This window comes from Chanodichthys erythropterus, chromosome 5 (assembly GCF_024489055.1).
Source record: "Chanodichthys erythropterus isolate Z2021 chromosome 5, ASM2448905v1, whole genome shotgun sequence".
Classification (NCBI taxonomy): Eukaryota; Metazoa; Chordata; class Actinopteri; order Cypriniformes; family Xenocyprididae; genus Chanodichthys; species Chanodichthys erythropterus.
Window position 1 is genome coordinate 35,220,462 of NC_090225.1, and position 18,627 is coordinate 35,239,088.

General features: G+C 37.1%; 1 protein-coding gene across 1 annotated transcript in view; it reads right to left on the reverse strand.

Annotated features, from left to right (window-relative positions):
* The window catches only part of LOC137020256 (metal transporter CNNM1), a 32,593-nt gene extending 18,847 nt beyond the window's left edge, over nt 1–13,746 (reverse strand). The window contains exons 1-3 of the mRNA XM_067385530.1: nt 12,303–13,746; nt 1,378–1,521; nt 112–252 (exon numbers count right to left, since the gene is read on the reverse strand). Of these exons, the coding sequence (XP_067241631.1) occupies nt 112–252; nt 1,378–1,521; nt 12,303–13,746 (1,729 nt within the window). The remainder of the gene's footprint in view (nt 1–111; nt 253–1,377; nt 1,522–12,302) is intronic.
* Between the last annotated feature and the right edge of the window lie 4,881 nt (nt 13,747–18,627).

Genomic DNA, 18,627 nt, shown 5'->3' on the forward strand with positions numbered 1-18,627 from the left:
TGTGCTTTAAACTTAAAACAACTTTCAATTTCATAAAACTTCAAATTCTAATAATCAGAAACTGTCTGAATTAATCATTAACAGGTTCCCACAACTGTGAATTGAGATTACCTGTGGCCAGAAAACGATGTGTCGCGAGCAGAAGCTGTGGTGAAACTTTGACCTTCATTTCACTCTCTGACAGTTTAAATATGGAGAAATCTTGCTGTTTCCTCTCATGGTGAGACACTCTCCTCTTCGTACGGTTATCAGCTGCCAAGACACAACAGCAATGTTATGTAGGCTTTACCTCAAACCAATAAGCAGTGAAAGAGGGCATAGAGAATAAGTTTAAGGTGTATAGACAGTAGAGAGTTCAAAAAGAAAACTGTTAAATTGATCTCCAGGCAATTTATACAATATTTAACCCCATATAGTTGAATTAAATATAATGGAAACATATTTTCAGGCCATTTTTGTATTGGGCCTCGATTTTAGTTTTTCAGCACAAAATGAGTCAAGTGAAATGATTAGCCATACATTGTAAATGTAACAAACAAATAAAAATAACATTAAATGTTGTACCAAAAAAGACTCAGATATACTTGATTTGAATTAACATGTTCAACAATTTTGTTAGGGTTAAGGTTTTATTTATTTAGTTATTTATTTACCGATTTATTTTTATAGTGATAACCATAAATTATTTCCTGGATGGTAACAGTGAAAATGTTTAAAAGCTTTATTTGTTGTCAAGATTACAAGTAATGCAAGTTACATTATCAAATTATTAAGTTACTTTTCAAAATATTTTAGTTACTTTTTCAAATAAGTAACTAAGTTACTTTGTTTTACCTTTTTTTTGTTTGAGAAAAAGTAACAGAGAAGTAATGTATCGCTTTACTTTCCATCAAAAGTAACTAAGTAACGCAATTAGTTACTTTTTTAGGGAGTTATGCAATATTGTAATGCATTACTTTTAAAAGTAACTTTCCCCAACACTGGTGACAACTAACCCCAGTCTCCCCCTATATGTTAGCACTGTTAATATAATTAAAAGCAATTTGCTGATTGCAGAGAACAAGCTTTGGCAGCAGACAAATAACACAGAGTTCTAGAATCCAATTAATGTGGTAATTATTACAACAGGGTCACAGTATTATTGACTATGCATGAGGAAGCAGCATAGATCAGGGCAGGGTTTCACTCAGTCAAACGTTCTGTAATGGCAGTTTAGAGGAAACATTCTTCATATGATGCACCATTATAATGCTTTTTGTAACTTTTAGATATATTTGAATGTTCATCTGATGATTTAATGATGATGGAAAAATGTGGCTAAAGATTTGCATGAGTGTGCCAGAGAAAATTTAAAGAACAGAAATATTAAACACCTACTATAAAGGTCCGTTTCATCCACAATCTCAGATTTGATGATTTCCTCGATGACATCTTCCAGAGTGATGATGCCCATGACTTCGTAGAAAGGATCTCCATCTCCTTCATTATTGACCCTCTGCACGATAGCCAAATGAGATTTCCCTTTACAGTGCCAGAGAAAGACAGGAGCATCAGTATATACCGTTTAATTTTATGCTCATATTCCCCATCCTCATTTAACACACTAAAGCTAATTTCACAAAATTGCAGTGCTATTAAATCAATCCATGAATCAATAAAGTTATTAGGCAAAGTGTGCTAAATCAATAGTCACATAACTTTAGTAAATGAAGCCCTGTCCACTTTTTTTGGATGCTTGTACGTATGTGCGGTTAGAGGTCTTTTGCATTGTTGCAGGAGTTGAACTTTGTCACATGCCAAAAAGAGTGCTTGAAATGAAGGCTCATGAAGAGATTAACTATGACAGTTCTGAGGATCCAGACCTGATCTTATGTAAACAGTGCTGAGGGATTATGCAATGGGGTTTGGGAATCCCTGAGGCTCTGATGATAAAGCTGACCAAGTTAAAAACCTGGAATCTGTTGGAATTTGCTATTTTTGAGTCAACAAGCTGCTCAGGCATTAATGGACTTTTCTGACATTAGTTCATAATGCCCCATTTCATTAAATAAGTATGAGGCATAACTATGTTTCATATTATGAAGAAACACTTTCATTCAGCCAGGATCCATTCAATTGATCAAGTCACATTAAAGACATTTATTTTGTAAAAAAAAAAAAAAAAAAAAAGATTTTTAATTTTAAATAAATGCTGTTCTTTTGAACTTTCTGTTAATCAAGCCATCCTGAAAATAAAGTATCATGGATTCCACAAAAATATCAAGCAGCATGACATGTTTTTGATAATAATCAGAAATGTTTCTTGAGCATCAAAATCAGCATCTTCAAATGATTTCTGAAGGATCATGTGACACTGAAGACGGGAGTAATGATGCTGAAAATTCATCACAGGAATAAATTACATTTTAAAACATATTGAAATAGAAAACTTTTTTTAAAAATCACAATATTACTATTTTTAACTGTATTTTTGATCAAATAAAAGCAGCCTTGGTGAACTTTTAAAAAAACTTTTAAAAATATTTAACAGAATTGACTTGTTCTATGCTTCTACAACATTTGTGACGTCCAACAGATGATTTTTCCAACATTTGAATGCATTTATATGTTAATAATGGCAATTCAATGTTTAGGCAGAACCGATGAGTCCCAATATTAGAAACTAGAAAGTCTGGTCATTTCAGCAGATTGATTTATTAATATCAATATCAATATCTCTCAAAATGTAATGTATCTTTGCAAAGAGTCTTTTATTGAAATTTGGTACTGTTAAATCAACATTGGCACCAACAGCAAACTAGCAGCTTGTTTCTGCAGCAAAGAGCAGTATTTCATTCACATGCAAAGTGGGCATTTAGATTAGAATCTTAAAGGAACAGCAGCAGCAAAAAAAAAAAAAAAAAAAAAAAGGTCACAAAAGCTCATGAGCAGTGCTTACTGCTTATACAATATTGTTCACTGAATTCCCAGACAGAAGCAACAAAACAAACAAAACATTCCAGCTTGCATTTCTGTTAATCATTAGATTTGAAATATCATTTCAGGCAGAGAGGATTAAATGATATAATCCTCAACCTTTTGATAGAGAGAACCTAAAGCCTCTCTCTCACTGTGGTCTCCATGGTAGCGGCGCACACTGAGTGAAAGTGAAGAATTCTGCAGGAGTCAGGTGGAGAGCAAGGGCAATGCAGCACTCGGCACGATACTCCTCAAAGCTGATGTGCAGGGAACCGCATTACATCACTACGCTATTATATAACACAAGCACACACGCGGAGCCGGGGGGTCTGAGCCCACACGGATGTCCCTGCGATTCCCTCAGCTGCTGTGCCAGCAAATGAACTCGTTAAAGCTGGCACGATACTCTACTCATGTGATGCATAGCAGAGCAGTATGGTGAGAAATGCTAAATAAAGCAGCGTGTAGCTGAAAATGGAAAGAAAAACACACGAGGACTGATGAATGAAATGCCTGACTGTTTTCTAAGTAAAATTGTATGCAAGTAAATGCATGATTTATGTTAAGTGATATGGAGATATGTGTATTTATATGCACAGTATGTGTATTTTTTTTTTTTTTTTTTGGTGCTTGTATGCATGTTGCATTTGACCTTGAGCTGAATTTTTTACTTTGTTTTATGTGTTTTGGTAAATGTAAAGTCTGATTATTCATTCAGAATACAGTTTTAAAAAAATGCATAGCTATTAATCCAGTAATTTCAAGGGGCTAAGCACTAAAGATATGTAGGCAGTGGCACCTATTGTATTTGTTTTCTTATTATTGGACTCAATGGTGACCTCAATAATTCTCTAGCACCACCAATAGTTCAAAATTTCACATTCTGAACGTGTGAATGAAATAGATAGATTATAGAAATAGATTTGTTTCATTCCCTGCACTGTAAAAATTAAAAAGTTGAGAAAACTTAAAAGTTCAGGGCAACAAACCTGGCAGATTTTTGAGTTTTCTCAACTTGTTTTTGTAGGAGATCTTCGAGTTTTCTCAACTTTTTGTTGTATAGGCTGAATACAACAAGTTGAGAAAACTCAATCTGTTGAAGTGTGTTGCCTTAATCTAAAAGTTTTCTCAACAGTGTGGGCTTGCTGTGGTTTCTGCACAACTATTTTTCACCAGTTTGCCCATTTTTTTTGCCCTAATCAGATCATTTCGACAAAGCCTCAGCAACCTGAGCAGTAAGATTTTTGGTGTTCAGCACCATTCTCAGCATAAATCCCAATGGAATTGTTAGCAAATGTCAAACAGAAGTGATGTTGTAGCTTACGGTGCTTTTGCATACTGACACAAAACATTGTAGGAATGGTTGTCACAATGCCTTTATAGAAAACCACCTCAATTTGGTGTTTTTTTGAAAATAGGCTCATTTTCCAACTCCAGCAGGCTCAATGATATTACGCACTGCCTGTGATCCCCTGCATAATATCATTGCGCCAGCTGCACCCATGATACGGCAGCAAAGTTCCTTGATTATTACGCCGGAATGAGAGTATAGTTCCTAGCCATATCGGCCTAGAAAATTGCAACTTTTCCTTTTACGGCGGTCTTAGCACACGATGTAACTACAGAGTCAAGTTTTAAATAGGAAAAATATTGAAATTTTTGAGTGAGACGCTAACGGTCTAATCAGATTCAATGAACTATGCTAAGCTATGCTAAAAGTGGTACCGCCAGACCCGGAGATCAGCTGAATGGATTCGAAAATGGTAAAACTCAACTGTTCAACTCAACTGTTTAAGTTTTATCCTAACATGACTCAACCTTACATGCTATTGATGCTCTTGGTCCTTTTAAAATATAAAACTCTGTCATGAAACTCTAGATGGCACAGGTTGATAGGTTCTTAAAGGGTTAGTTCACCCAAAAATGAAAATTCAAGTTCAAAGTCCAAAATAAGTTCAATAGTAATATAAAGTGACGAGAATATTTTTGAGGCACCAAAAAAAAAACAAAAAAACAACAACTTACTTAGTGATGGCCGATTTCAAAACACTGCTTCAGGAAGCATCAGGGCACAAATGAATCAGCGTATCGAATTATGATTCAGATCGCTTGTAAAACTGCCAACGGCTGAAATCACGTGACTTTGGCGCTCCGAACAGCAGATTTGACACGCTGATTCATAACGCTCCGATGCTTCCTGAAGCAGTGTTTTGAAATCGTTCATCACTAAATAAGTCGTTATTTTGTTTTGTATTTTGGCACAACAAAAATATTCTCGTCGCTTTATAATATTAATATTGAACCACTGTACTCACATGAACCGATTTAAATATGTTTTTAATACCTTTATGGATCTTGAGAGAGGAAGTGTCCATTGCTCCCTATGGAAGCCTCACTGAGCCATCGGATTTCAACAAAAATATCTTAATTTGTGTTTTGAAGATTAACAAAGGTCTTACGGGTGTGTAATGAGGGTAAGTAATAAATGACAGAATTTTCATTTTTGGGTGAACTAACCCTTTAAAGCCCTGGGTATACTTTGCTTTTTTACAAGAACGCACAGTCGAACGCACAGTCTTGCAAAGTACACTTCACTTGTCTTGTGCGTGTACACAGGTGTTCAACGCATGTGACCATATCCGACCTCTGCTTACAAAGTATGCACGGTTACAAAAATCCAGCTGTGCACTTACAGTATGCGTGTAGTCTTCTAATGATGAAATTAGCATCATGTGCACTGTACGCTGACCCTCGTGTACACATAAAAAGTGAAGTATACTTTGGGCTTAACTCAATCTGCTTGTAATTAAATCATTCTCTATAGGTCACAGCTGACTGGTTCCTGGTATATCAGTAGCTATTGAACTCATTGCTCAACTTTCAAATACTTGGTCAGCATTTGCTGTAGCAGTTTGCAGCGCGTCCCTCCACCTTCCCCAGCTCCACCTGTATAGATCTGCTATGGGTAATTCGTGTATGCTATATTGTACAGCAACAGCATGTCTTACTTACTCACAGCAGCGTGTCATGTATATAATTGGCAGTAGCAAGTCTCATACTTGCTCTGCAGCAGCAGCAGAAATAATCAACAGCAGAGTAGAAGATCTATTCCGCCAAGACCAAATATATAAACTTTGTCGCATCCATCACCATGCTAAACTGAGTTGTCATGACAGTAATGTGTTTTATGGACTTTTGTCTTTATAGAACAGATCAGCAGAGTTAGAACAGGAAATGGTAGAGAAAGGATAGTGGAGGCTGACAAATGATGATCAATTAGATTCTATCTTGTTTCTAAATTAATCACATAGCTTACACAGTGCCTAGGTTTAGAATGACATGACGGTGAGTAAATGATGACAGAATTTTCCTTTTTGGTGAACTATTTTTTACATTTAGCATTTTGCTGAAAAGAATCATGGCTTTATATTTTTAAAGATCTGCTACATTTTTGACAGTTTTACCACTTCAGTAACTTCAGCAAGTCTTCAGAAAAAAAGGTCATTTTATTCAACTTCACCTTTACCTGCTGTTCAGCATCTGCCTTATTTCACTGACTGGAGAGGGAAAGGTTGAACCTGCATATTTCATTATCCCTGCTGTAATATGTTCACTGGAGGCAGAGGCTTCAAAGAGAGACAGGCTGGTTGCTCGCAGTGTGAGGAAGCAGATCCTCTTCTCTCTCGCTCTGCTCTTTTTGTCCATATGGTCCCAAGCTGAGACACTGATTGGACCAAAAGGTCACTGCTGCAGCTAATCTGCCCTGATGTTTCTGTACAGACAAGCACTCAGAGGAACTTTCATTTAAAGGGACAGTTCATCCAAAAATGACACTACCTGACTTACTCATCCTTATGTCATTCCAAAATGTCTTTACACAGCTAAGGCCAAAATGGTGTTGTGTTGGGGACAAGTAATGTCCCAGTAAGACAGCATCCATTTATGATTTTAATAAATATAATCATATACATTGAATATATGTTAATGCTGTATACTGTTTTATAATATACAAGAATACACTAGGTATATTGGGGTAGTGAGGTACTGAGGCAAAATAGTATCTGCCACTATTTGAAATAAATATAAATAGCATCTAACAACTATTAAACTGTGCAAAGAAAAACTGCTATTTTCACTTATAGTGTAAATAGCATCATCACTTGAACTTAGTGCAAATAGCTGTTGCCTTTTTTAGGGTGAATTATTCCTTTAAAGCCTAATGTTTTTATATCATTTACCAACATTGCAGTATATTTGCTATGTTAGAACTTCTGAAACAAAAATTTGCATGCCTGAATGTTTGCAGTAGGGATGAATGGTAATTAATTCATTATTGATTTGTTATTTTTAGGAGTTAAACAGCTTGTCACTGGGACAGAAGCCTTAAAGGGACAGTTCACCCAAAAATGAAAAATTCTGTCATCATTTACTCACCCCAAGTTGTTCCAAACCTGTCTGGTTACCAACATTCTTCAAAATATCTTCACTCTAAAAAATGCTGGTTTAAAAACAACCCAAGTTTTTGGTTGAAAATGGACAAACCCAGCGATTGGGTTGTTTTAACCCAGCAATTGGGTTAAATGTTTGCCCAACCTGCTGGGTAGTTTTACTTAACTCAACTATTGTTTAAAAATTACAGTATTGCTTACTTAAAATGAACCCAAAATATCTTGAAAATTAACATTTATTAATATGTTTAATAAATGAACATTTTAATTCCATTTTAGATTCATTTTAAGTCAGCCATATAGTCATTTTCAAACAATAGTTTGGTTAAATAAAACTACCCAGCAGGTTGGGCAAACATTTAACCCAACAGTTGGGTTAAAACAACCCAATCACTGGGTTTGTCCATTTTCAACCCAACTTGGGTTGTTTTTAACCCAGCATTTTTTAGAGTGTTCTTTTGTGTTCAGCAGAAATTCATACAGGTTTGGAACAACTTAAAGTGAGTAAATGATGACAGAATGTTCATTTATGGGTGAACTGTCCCTTTAAAAAGGGACATCATTGTATTTACCTGTAAAAGTTCATAGTAGTAAGGGTAAATATTGCTACTCAAAGGTATTAAAATGCACCTTTTAGTGGTAGATATGGTACAAAGTTGTCATTTTAAGGGTACAAAGCAAAAACCCCACTGAAGGAAAGAGTCACAATTTTAGGTCACCATTATGGTGGTCAGTATTTACTTTAGTTGGGCTCTTGACCCTTGACTTTATAACATAAGATTTTGTCTGGCTGCTGTAATCAAGTTATAGCAGCGAGACAAGCCAAGAGAAAATGTGAACAGATGTTGTTGGTTATGTTTTATCTTGTGACCTGAATCTCTGACTTACGTTTACTTTATTGATTACAGCACCCCTGTTCTTCTATAGCATAAACCATTTTTAAAGGTTTCTCTGATTAAAAAACTTGAACTATGCTATTATTTCGACATCAAGAATCAGCATATGAATCTCAACAATGGATCGAAAAGCATGATGCAGTGCATTCTAGTGATGGGAAGTTCGGTTCTTTTCCGCGAACCGGTTCTTTCGGACAGTTCGATTCAATAAACCGGTTGAATAAAACGGTTCACCGGTTCTTTTACGCTCCGACGTAATGACGTCATCCGCGATGACGTCGTCTATTGCGGGCCGGGATGAAAAAACTTAACACATTCAAATATATAAAGTCAGTAATCATAACATCAGTCAACTAAAACACTATAATCTGAAGCGATTGTTACAATTTAGTTTTGCATAGAAAGCATCCAAACACATGACATATACAGGCAGTGATGTGCAAACAAAGTTTTACAGTTATAAAGTGAATAAATTAGTCTTCATCAGAGCAGAAACCATGACCCTCTTACATTACGATTTATTTGTAATTATATAAACTAAAGTTTCGCCAGATTGGCCCCTCATTCGAGTCCTCTCATAGCATCAGTTGTCCTAGTTAACCTGTGCTCTGACAGCCTTACCTACTGTTCTGTAGCTTCAGATCACACACTGAATCACGCATGCGCAGAATCATCGGTTCTCAAATCGGACACGTCCGAAAGAAGCGGTTCTCAGTTGTGTACTGATGATCCGAAAAGCGTTGCAACCGATTCTACTCGAGAATGAGATTGAGATTCGAGAACCGCACGAGCGATTCAAAAGGAGTCGCTTGTTTGCTCTCGCTGTAGTTTGATTACTTCATGTATATCACCTTGTTTAGAAATTAAATAAGCTGTCCATGGATTATTTATGAAACAAATAAATGTTTCCAATCTTTAAAAAAACAACAACTTGAAAGCACAACTGCATAACTTTCACTATATTGCTTTTTAAATAACATTAATATAGAAAAATAAACTTGTAGAACTATTTCTGAACATTAGTTTGATCAGTGTACAAACAATTATGTTCATGTTGGCATACGGTTTATTATGTACAGTATTTTATGCTATTAATCTGCTATTGTGTATTTGGAAAAGCACAATAAACTTTATTTATTGAGTCATATACATATTTCCAGTATGTTTTATATTATCACACTGTCCGATGTTCAACAAAACTTGACTAACGTGCTTTCGTTCTCTTGAAAAATTACACGCATGCGCAGTATCATCAGCTCACCGGTTCTCAAATCGGACATGTCTGAAAGAAGCGGTTCTCGGTTGTGTACTAATGATCCGAAAACTGGAGCAACCGGTTCTTGACTCGAGAACGAGAACTGCGACGGGCCGTGTATGTTCGTTCATGTGCGCCACGCATGCGCACTCATATCAGCTGCTCTGCTGCTCGTGTCCATCATCATCAGATCTCTCTTCACAGCAGGTTAAGTCAGTGTACTGTTGGAGTAACTGAATAACTCCGCGTTGTTGGTTTATTTCGAGAGGTAGTGTCAGGCACATCAAAATGTGAGTAACTTTAGTAATTTGTGGATTCGTGTTTGCTTACTGGAGATGCGAACTGTTTGGAACGATTCAGACCAATTTGGTGAACTGGTTCAACCGGTTCACTGAACGATTCGTTCGCGAACCAGACATCACTAGTGCATTCTGGGGCCACCAATCAAAACTCATCCATGGCTCCCAGCATGCATTGTTGTTGATGTTCAGAGTTGATCTATTTATCTGAATATGTTGTTTGTAAAAAAATAAATACTAAAAAAAAAAGTATTTTTTGTGCAGAAACTCTGTAACATCACAGGGCTGCTGTAATCAACAATGTAAAATGAACACATCACCCATATAATCAGAGATTGTTCTTAGAATATCATGTCTCTACATGCTGATTATGTCACTATCAAAACAAAATCAACACCTAAAGACATTTTCTCTGTTCTTTTTTTGCAATAACAAATGTGTTTTTAAAAACAAACAGTTAAAGCAGCCAGAGAAAAAATAATGTTTATAAAGTCAAGGGTCAAGAGACCAACTAAAGCAAACACTGATCACCATAATGGTGACCTAAACATTGTGACTCTTTCCTTCAGTGATTCTGCTTGTTATCATCAGGTGTCTTCACTAATGGTCAATCATCACTCAATTAATCACTTAATTATCTAATTTACTTTAACTCTCAGAGTTTATTTGAGTTCACACTCTTGAGTATTAAATTAACTCTGACGCAATGTTAATTTAACACTGTGGTTTTTGCTACCGCCCCAGTGACAAGTTGCTGTACCCCTTTTTTCTGACAGAGAACATCAACAACACTGACACTCCATATCATTTGCAATTCCTAGGAATGTTTATTTGAATGGAGCGATTACTGAAAATGGGAGCACTAGGCATATTTTGACCTCTGCGCTAAGTTTAATGAATTCTCTCAGACAGTCATGCTCTGTGGTAGAAAATAAATTGAAGTCTTGCACAAAGATTAAACTCAGTCCAGGGTTAAAGTGCAGTGTCAGTCTGTGCTGAAAATCCTATTTTTGGTCTGGGACTTTGCTTAAACTGCCCTGGATTCCTACAGCTGTTATGGAACTGATACTGTTGATGATCCCTTTACTAATTTTATATATATATATATATATTATATATATATATATATATACACATATATACACACACACACAGTCGACTCACACAACAGTACATTCCTCAACAGTTTTAGCATCCTTCCACCACCCTGATTCCTCACTATTGGCTGGTTCCTACCACAGCCAAGAATACGGGGGGTGTACTCTGGGTTTGGGCCAAATACTGAGCCTGGAGCCCTCTCCTCGGACAGCACGCCAAATGTGCATACTATTTACTCTATCTGACTTCTTTGTAAGTGTGAACTCGTGAAACTGTGTGTGAACACTTGTGCCCTGCGGGGATGGTAAATCCGGTGAATCTTATTCCCATTGAGAGCGGTAAATCTGACAGGTTACTGCATTACACTGAATTATGACATTCAGCACCCTGCTGCTGCTCTGTAGCTTTGACTCTGTGCCTTCGTAGAAAACACCATCAATCTCAATAAGACATCATTACGTAATTGCCACTGTGATGCAGTAAAGGCCAAAATATGATTTCATACCAGGCGTCAGAATGCATCACATTACTGTCTAGGATTTGTGCAAGGCAGGATCAAGAGAAAACTGTATTCATCCCTGAATTCCACAAGTCAGTGCCTGACATTATTAATTTATGCTGTTTAAGGGAAAAAGAAGCGTGTCAAAATATGTTGTCTGCACGCAAACTATCCCTGCTGCCGTGGCGAACTGTAAGTAATGATGACAGAATGAAAGCGGTTGCCATAGGAACAAATTCAAATTATTCAAGTCCAGGCTCTAGCCACTCTGCAGATGTCAGCTGAAGTTATAAAGATGAGGCTGATGCTAAATTCTTAATTTGCAGTGCTTGTCAAATAAAACCTCAAAGAGTCCAACATAATTTAAAACAATAAAGTCAAATATTAAATATATACACATAATTATATTTATATAGATCACAACCAGAGGGCAAGCATATTTTCATGTATATCATGAAGTACAGTATGTTCTTCCATACATTGCCACTGAAATATATTCTTAAAGGGACAGTTCATCATATACTCATCTACTCATGCTTTCACAACTCTGTATGAATATCTGTATCTTCTGTGGTAAACAAAAATAGGATACTTTCAAAATGTGTGTGTGTGTGTGTGTGTGTGTGTGTTTGTGTGTAAATATAATTTGATCATTTGAGAAAAAAAAAAAAAAAAGAAATACCTAAAGATTTGAAATGAAATCAGGGTGAGTTAATAATGACAGAGTTTTAATTTTTGTGTGGACTATCCCTTTAAGAAATCATATTGATTTAAAACGTTTTTTTCTTCTTCTTCTCAGTCTGTATCACTTGTTAGAACTTCACATAGCCTCACTAGAGTACATCTTACCTTTCTTGAACTGCTCCAGCATTGCATCCAGTTTGGTGTCGTTAAAGACACAGTGCAGCGGGTGCTTGTAGAACTGAGTGATGGTTTTTAACGGGGTGCAGTCATCTGGATCAACAAATGCCAGATCTTTGACAAACAGAATATCAACAATATTAGACCTTTCATTCTCAAACACAGGAATGCGAGTGTATCCACTCTGCATCACGTCTGACATGGTGTAGAAGTCCAGGATGGCATCCGAGGCCAGCATGAAGCAGTCATTGAGAGGGGTCAGCACATCTTCCACCGTTTTGCTCCTGAGTTCCAGAGCTCCCTGGATGATGTTCAGCTCCTCTTTCACCAGGTCATGATACGGGTCAGTAACTCTCAGCATAGCCAGTAACTTCTCGCGGGTGTAGAAGTTGCTGATTTCCTGGTGCAGCATATTGTCTAGGAGTTTGCTGATGGGATATGTGATGGGGAACGTCAGCAGCATCAGCGTCTTGGTCAGCCACACGGTCTTGGACGCGATAGCCAACCCGTGCCTGGACGCAACGGAGTGCGGAAAGATCTCTCCGATGAAGAAGATGAGAAAAGTGCACGCTGCAGTGCAGATGGACGTCACTCCGAGGATCTGGCACATCCAAACCACCAGGAAAGTGTTGGTGAGCACGTTGCACAGCACCAAGGTGCACAGGACGTAGTTGCCGTGTTTGCGCACCGACTCGATCTTGTGTGCGTACTTTTGCTCCTTGTCCGTGCCGCTGTTCTGCAGCACTCTGAGCTCCACCGGGTCCAGCGCGAGCATGCTGATCACCAGCCCGCTAAAGAGCGCGGACAGCGCCAGCAGCAGCACCGACAGACTCGCTTGCAGCCACCCGTCCGCATGCGGCGGCCGCTCCACCACCGCCAGCCAGAAGTCGCGCGTCCGGTAGTGCTCCCACTTGATCCCGTCAAAGGCGCACATGGAGTAATACTTGATTTTCTCTCCTCTGCGGAGGTCTTTGGCGAGCAGCTCCACCAGGATGGAGTTTTGACTGGAGGCTGACTTGAAAGAGCCGAGGAGCTCTATATCCGAGCTCCTGGCGCTTTCCTCCACGCACAAGTTGCGTTTGGGATGCACCTGCCCCTCTCTGCCAGGCTCCGGCTCCTCTATGAAGGCGATCCACGGCGCGGCTGTGCCGCCAGAGCTGCTGATAGTCCGGTTGAGCCTCTGCGGGGATGCAGCATAGTACACGCGTAACATGAACCGCGTCCCTTCGGTGGCCTTCAGCAGCCCGTCCTGCACGGACAGATCTCCTCCCGTGTCCTCCGGTCGGAAGCCCAGCAGCCCGTGGCTCAGTGCGGGGAGAGCGGAGGCGATTAGGAGGAGCAGAGGCAGGAGGCATGGTCCGGGGATGCGGTGCTGGAGGAGAGCATCCGCAGCATCCGCAGCCATGATGCTGAGTGGGTTGTAGAAGGACATTGGCGAGCTGGATCACGTGGCGATGACACACACCCACGGACACACATATCGGCTCTGTTTGCAGAGTCAGTGTAACAGCTGGAGTCTCGTGTAAATAAAAATGACACCGCAGTGACGTCATGACGCGTTGCAGGGCTGCGATACTGGAAATGTAGATTACAGTCTAGAAGAACTGCACTGAAAGAAAAAAATGGTAACATTTAAATGAACTGGTGTGAAAACAGGCAGAAATATCTCTTTAACGTAACAATTGCAGGTTTCTACAGTGTGGGCAAATCACCAGAGATGGTGTGATACGATTTCTGTTTATTTTACCACTGTAAAGATATAGAATACAGATATAGAACTTTCTTAAAAATGCATTTGAAGTATTTGAATGAACATTTAACTGATTGTCTTTTATACAATGTAATATTGTTTCATAATAAAAGTTATCAAATTATTACTGAGAATTACTGAGACTTTTTTTTTTTTTTTTTTTTTTTTTTTTTTTTTGCATTAGATGACTCTAGGGGGTTCTGAGCCTTAAAATTGAAACTGTGCTCAGATTGTTTTATTGGTCCAAGATACTTTATTGTATTGTATATTATTACAATATAGCCTATTGCACTGTATTGCATGTCCTGATTTGTAGCTGAAAAAGTATTTAATAAAACAACATAAAATGCTTGAATTTCACTGCATCACTAATATTGTATTTCTAAAACAACAATAATAAAATAAATAAAAAATAATTCAATACATATATTTTTAGTGAATGTAATGCAGTATTCCTGAGGATTTAAGGTTTTGGAGGTGAATACAGGTAAAGTAATACTTAAGCTTAATTAACATCTTCATTTAATCAGCTATTAATCCTATGAAATAACATTAATGGATTATATTTTAGACCATGTTTTACACCCACCCGCATTCACTCTATTTTTATGTACAACATTGAAATTATTCAAATTATTTTCCAAAATAGGCATTATTTGAAAAATGTACTCTATTCTATTTTAAACTCAATGCAAAACAACTTTAATGTGGAATATAACGAGTCTTCACCACGAGGTGGCACTCTATAACAATTCGCCACGACTTCCATAACTGAATGCCTCTGAATGATGGAAACTTCCAGACAAGTGATATTATTCTATTTGATTGATAGAACAGAATGAACAATTGTATTTTCGCAACAACTTTACAAATAGTGACATAAGAATAACACATACAATAAAAATGTTATTGTAAATGTTTTTTTGTTTTTTGTTTTTTTAAATAAAATGCCTCTAAATATATTCAAACATGCATACAAAACACATAAACTTCAGTGTGTGTGTGTGTGTGTGTGTGTTTGAGTTTGAGCTATTAATCATTTTTGTAAATCTAAGACTGAACCTGAACTAGTTTAATCACATTGTATAACACAATCTTCATTGATTTGCATTCCGTTTTTCGTTCCCAAAAGCGTGAAATTCGTTCTGAGGGATGTTTGTTATATTATTTCTAAATGTCAAAAAACTCACTTCGCCGATAGCAGGGTGAAACAATACATTGCGGTCTCATAAACACTTATTTTATTCCCTGAGTAAGTTGGAGCCGCAGGCCTAAAGCAGACAGCCAGTGAAACACCATTCCTAACAGTTTACGAGTAAGATAAAACTATAAGAAAAAGAAGAAAATGGAGATGTTTGGCTGTGTGTGCTAACCACTTTCGTCTGCTCAGCATCACTCGCTTCCACCTCATAAATCAGAGACAAATATGTGGAGGGTTTTTCTTCTTCTTCTCTCTTTCTCGTATTGCCCACGACTCGTCAACATCCAGAGGGACCCGTATGTTAAGCCTTGACCTTGTCGGGGGTCTGCACGGAGGGCTCACAGGACAGTTAGCAGGCTCAGGAAACCTTTAACTAATAAGATATTGATGGTCCATTTAGCTGAAATGTTGCAAGTCCTTCAGGAGCCTGTTTGGAAATAGTGGGAGTGCCGTGCTCGGATGGTTTCACTACAAGACTATATTTTCTGTTGTTGAGTGAGAAGAGGGAAAATCACGACACCAATATAAAAAGAATATAAAAAATAGAAAACAATGCGATATTTAGTGCATATTATTTAGTTGTTTAACCCAATGCATTTTAAGATTACTATTAGGACATTACCAAAAACGTTGCTTTCATAATTCTGTTTTATTTCTGCTGCAAATAAAAATTATTTCATATTTCGGCAGGACATTAATAGTATTCATGAACTTTAAACCAGGTGAGTGGACAATTGCCTATTATTATATTAATAACTGAAAATGTCGACGTGTTATTTTTTATTTATTTAGCCTATATGAACTTTCACAAATTACCCGACCAAAATAGTATCTATATACAAACATATTTGTAATGGTAGCCTATTTATAACCTTCTGCTCTTTAGTTTTTTAATCTTTCTCTTCGCATCTTATCAGTATACTCTTGTCATTTTAATAATTAATAATGTGCGTAAATATTATATTATTTCATAAACAAACGTTTGAACAGAAATTACATTTAAGTGAAGTTGAAAAGTCTCCATTCAAAATAAATGTAAAGTGTATTTTGTAGCAAGAACTAACTTGATATTCTAAAAATGTGGAAGCATATACAATTTTTTATTCATGTTTTTAATTGACTTTTCGAATGGATTTCTTTTTTCTTTTCTTTTTTAGTTTAACCTCGCACTGTTTTTTTGTTGTTGTTTTTTCTCAGAAGGGGAGCAACAGATGCACAATTATCTGGACTCCTTTAAAGCCTACTGTTTTGTTTTACATAAAACTATAAAGAAGACGGTATATTATTGACCGTTAAACCTACTTGATATATCATGCACCCAACAGTCTCTAAAACGGTGAGTTCCAGTTTTAGAAAGCTACAAATACACTTCAAAAGATTTCTCATATAAAACTTGATAAATCTTGTCATAAATCTATAAGGTTAAAGAGAGGCGCCCTGTCTGGTTTTCTGCCAAGAAATATACTGTAAAAACAGCACAGAGTCTTGTTTTCTTTCTGTTTTGTTTTATTCTCTGCAGAAAGCGGATGAGTAAGTGAACGGTCGCTGGACGCCGGGAGAGTTAGGCCAAAGTCTCAGTCATAAAATACATGAAAAATTAAAATAAAAATCACACGGTTACCGTTAATAAACAACAGGGTCATGAGACAGAGCGTTATTATTGTCTATATTATTGATCTGTGCACTTCTCATGTTTAATAAGAGCATGACACTGGTCAATCACCAGTTGAGATGATCGCACGCCGGTGGTGTGTCATGGCACAAAATGCAGCCTACTCAAGAAATCGAAATTTTTATAGGCTAAACCATATGTTAAGGATTTTAAATAATTTTAAATTTGGTGCATAGGAAAGCGTTGCGAATGGACATCTATCAATAGTTTACTGTAGCTTAAGCCTACACAATTACTTTATCGAAAAGATGGAAAACTAGTTCAAGTTGGTGTCTTTTGTAAACGAATATTTCAAAAAGATAAAGCAAGCTAATTTTTCAGACGCAATGAGCCGTTAGGAGAACACGAGGTGAACTGTATATGGTTCATGATTTATTTTTTTTTTTCGTATTTTTTCAAATGCTACACAGTTTGCTTCCTTCGAGACCATCAGTCTCGATATAGTTACAAAACGCACACAACGGGTTATTCATCTTTCATCAGGTGTTTCCCCCCCCCCCCCTCTCTCTCTCTCTCTCGGAGAAAATATATTTCCCCCTGTAAATATGTAACTGTTATTAGGCTATAATTACATATTTTATTTTATTCTTTAACTTATTTTATTATGTTCCTCCAATAAGTGATTTTAAAAGAAATATATGCGAGTGAGTGACACGTAGCCTATAAGTTTGCCTTATTTTATTATTCCCCCAATAAGTGATTTTTTATAAGAAAAATACATATTTGCGAGTGAGTGATACGTATCAATTTGCCTTTTTCCTTTTGAAGAAAACCTCATATTTACACATTTGTAAATGCGCATCAACATATCAATATATCAACTTGTAAATGGGTCAGCGAAGACGAAATATAAACACAAAACTAGTTGTTTTATATTAGCCTACTTGAATTGCAAGTCTGCGCGATGTTCATCTTACGCAACTTTTAGGCTAATTCTTTTTGCGTAAACTTATTAAAAAGAAAACAAGTAGCAGTCTTTCACTATTTGCAATCACTCAAGTGCAACAATAATATTGCATCGTTCTCAGACATCGCAAACAACAGGACTGAATTTTAAAATAAGGTGAACAGTTGATTGGACTACATGTGGTCATTTTGACAGTCACACTTTTTTTTAGACGATTAAAGGAAAACTACATATTGTTTTAGTAATTGAAATTCAATTTTTAGTAAATAGAAATAGCAGAAAACAAGACTAGAGTCTTTAAAAAAATAACGATATTCAAATTAGAACCAGAAAGGGCTTTTTAGCTTGAACCTTTTTACTTTTTAATAGTTCTTTAGATCACAGCCATATGCTGGTGTTTAAAAACAAACAGCATGTGAAGAACCTATAAATGTAACATCAGTAACTTTTTAACTCGTACAGCCATAGTTGTGGATATAAAAAGAAGATTCTTTGCTGAACCAAAGAACCCCTGAAGAACCATGGCTTGTCTGTTTGCTTCTATTTATTTTATTTTGTTATTTTTATTTTTTTTTTTACCTTTTTTCGTGCAGGCAGAGAAATTCTGCTTCAGACACCCCCACCAGAAGACGCTTCTGTTAAATAAGAGTCATCTTACCTTTAAGAGCCGTTGCGTTACTACAGAGGGCGGTGCAGGGGCAGCAGTGTGATGGAGGCTGGCCCTGGGGCGTCAGTTTACTCCAGCTAACTCCAAAACAGCTGAAGACAGGGGGGCTGAAAGAG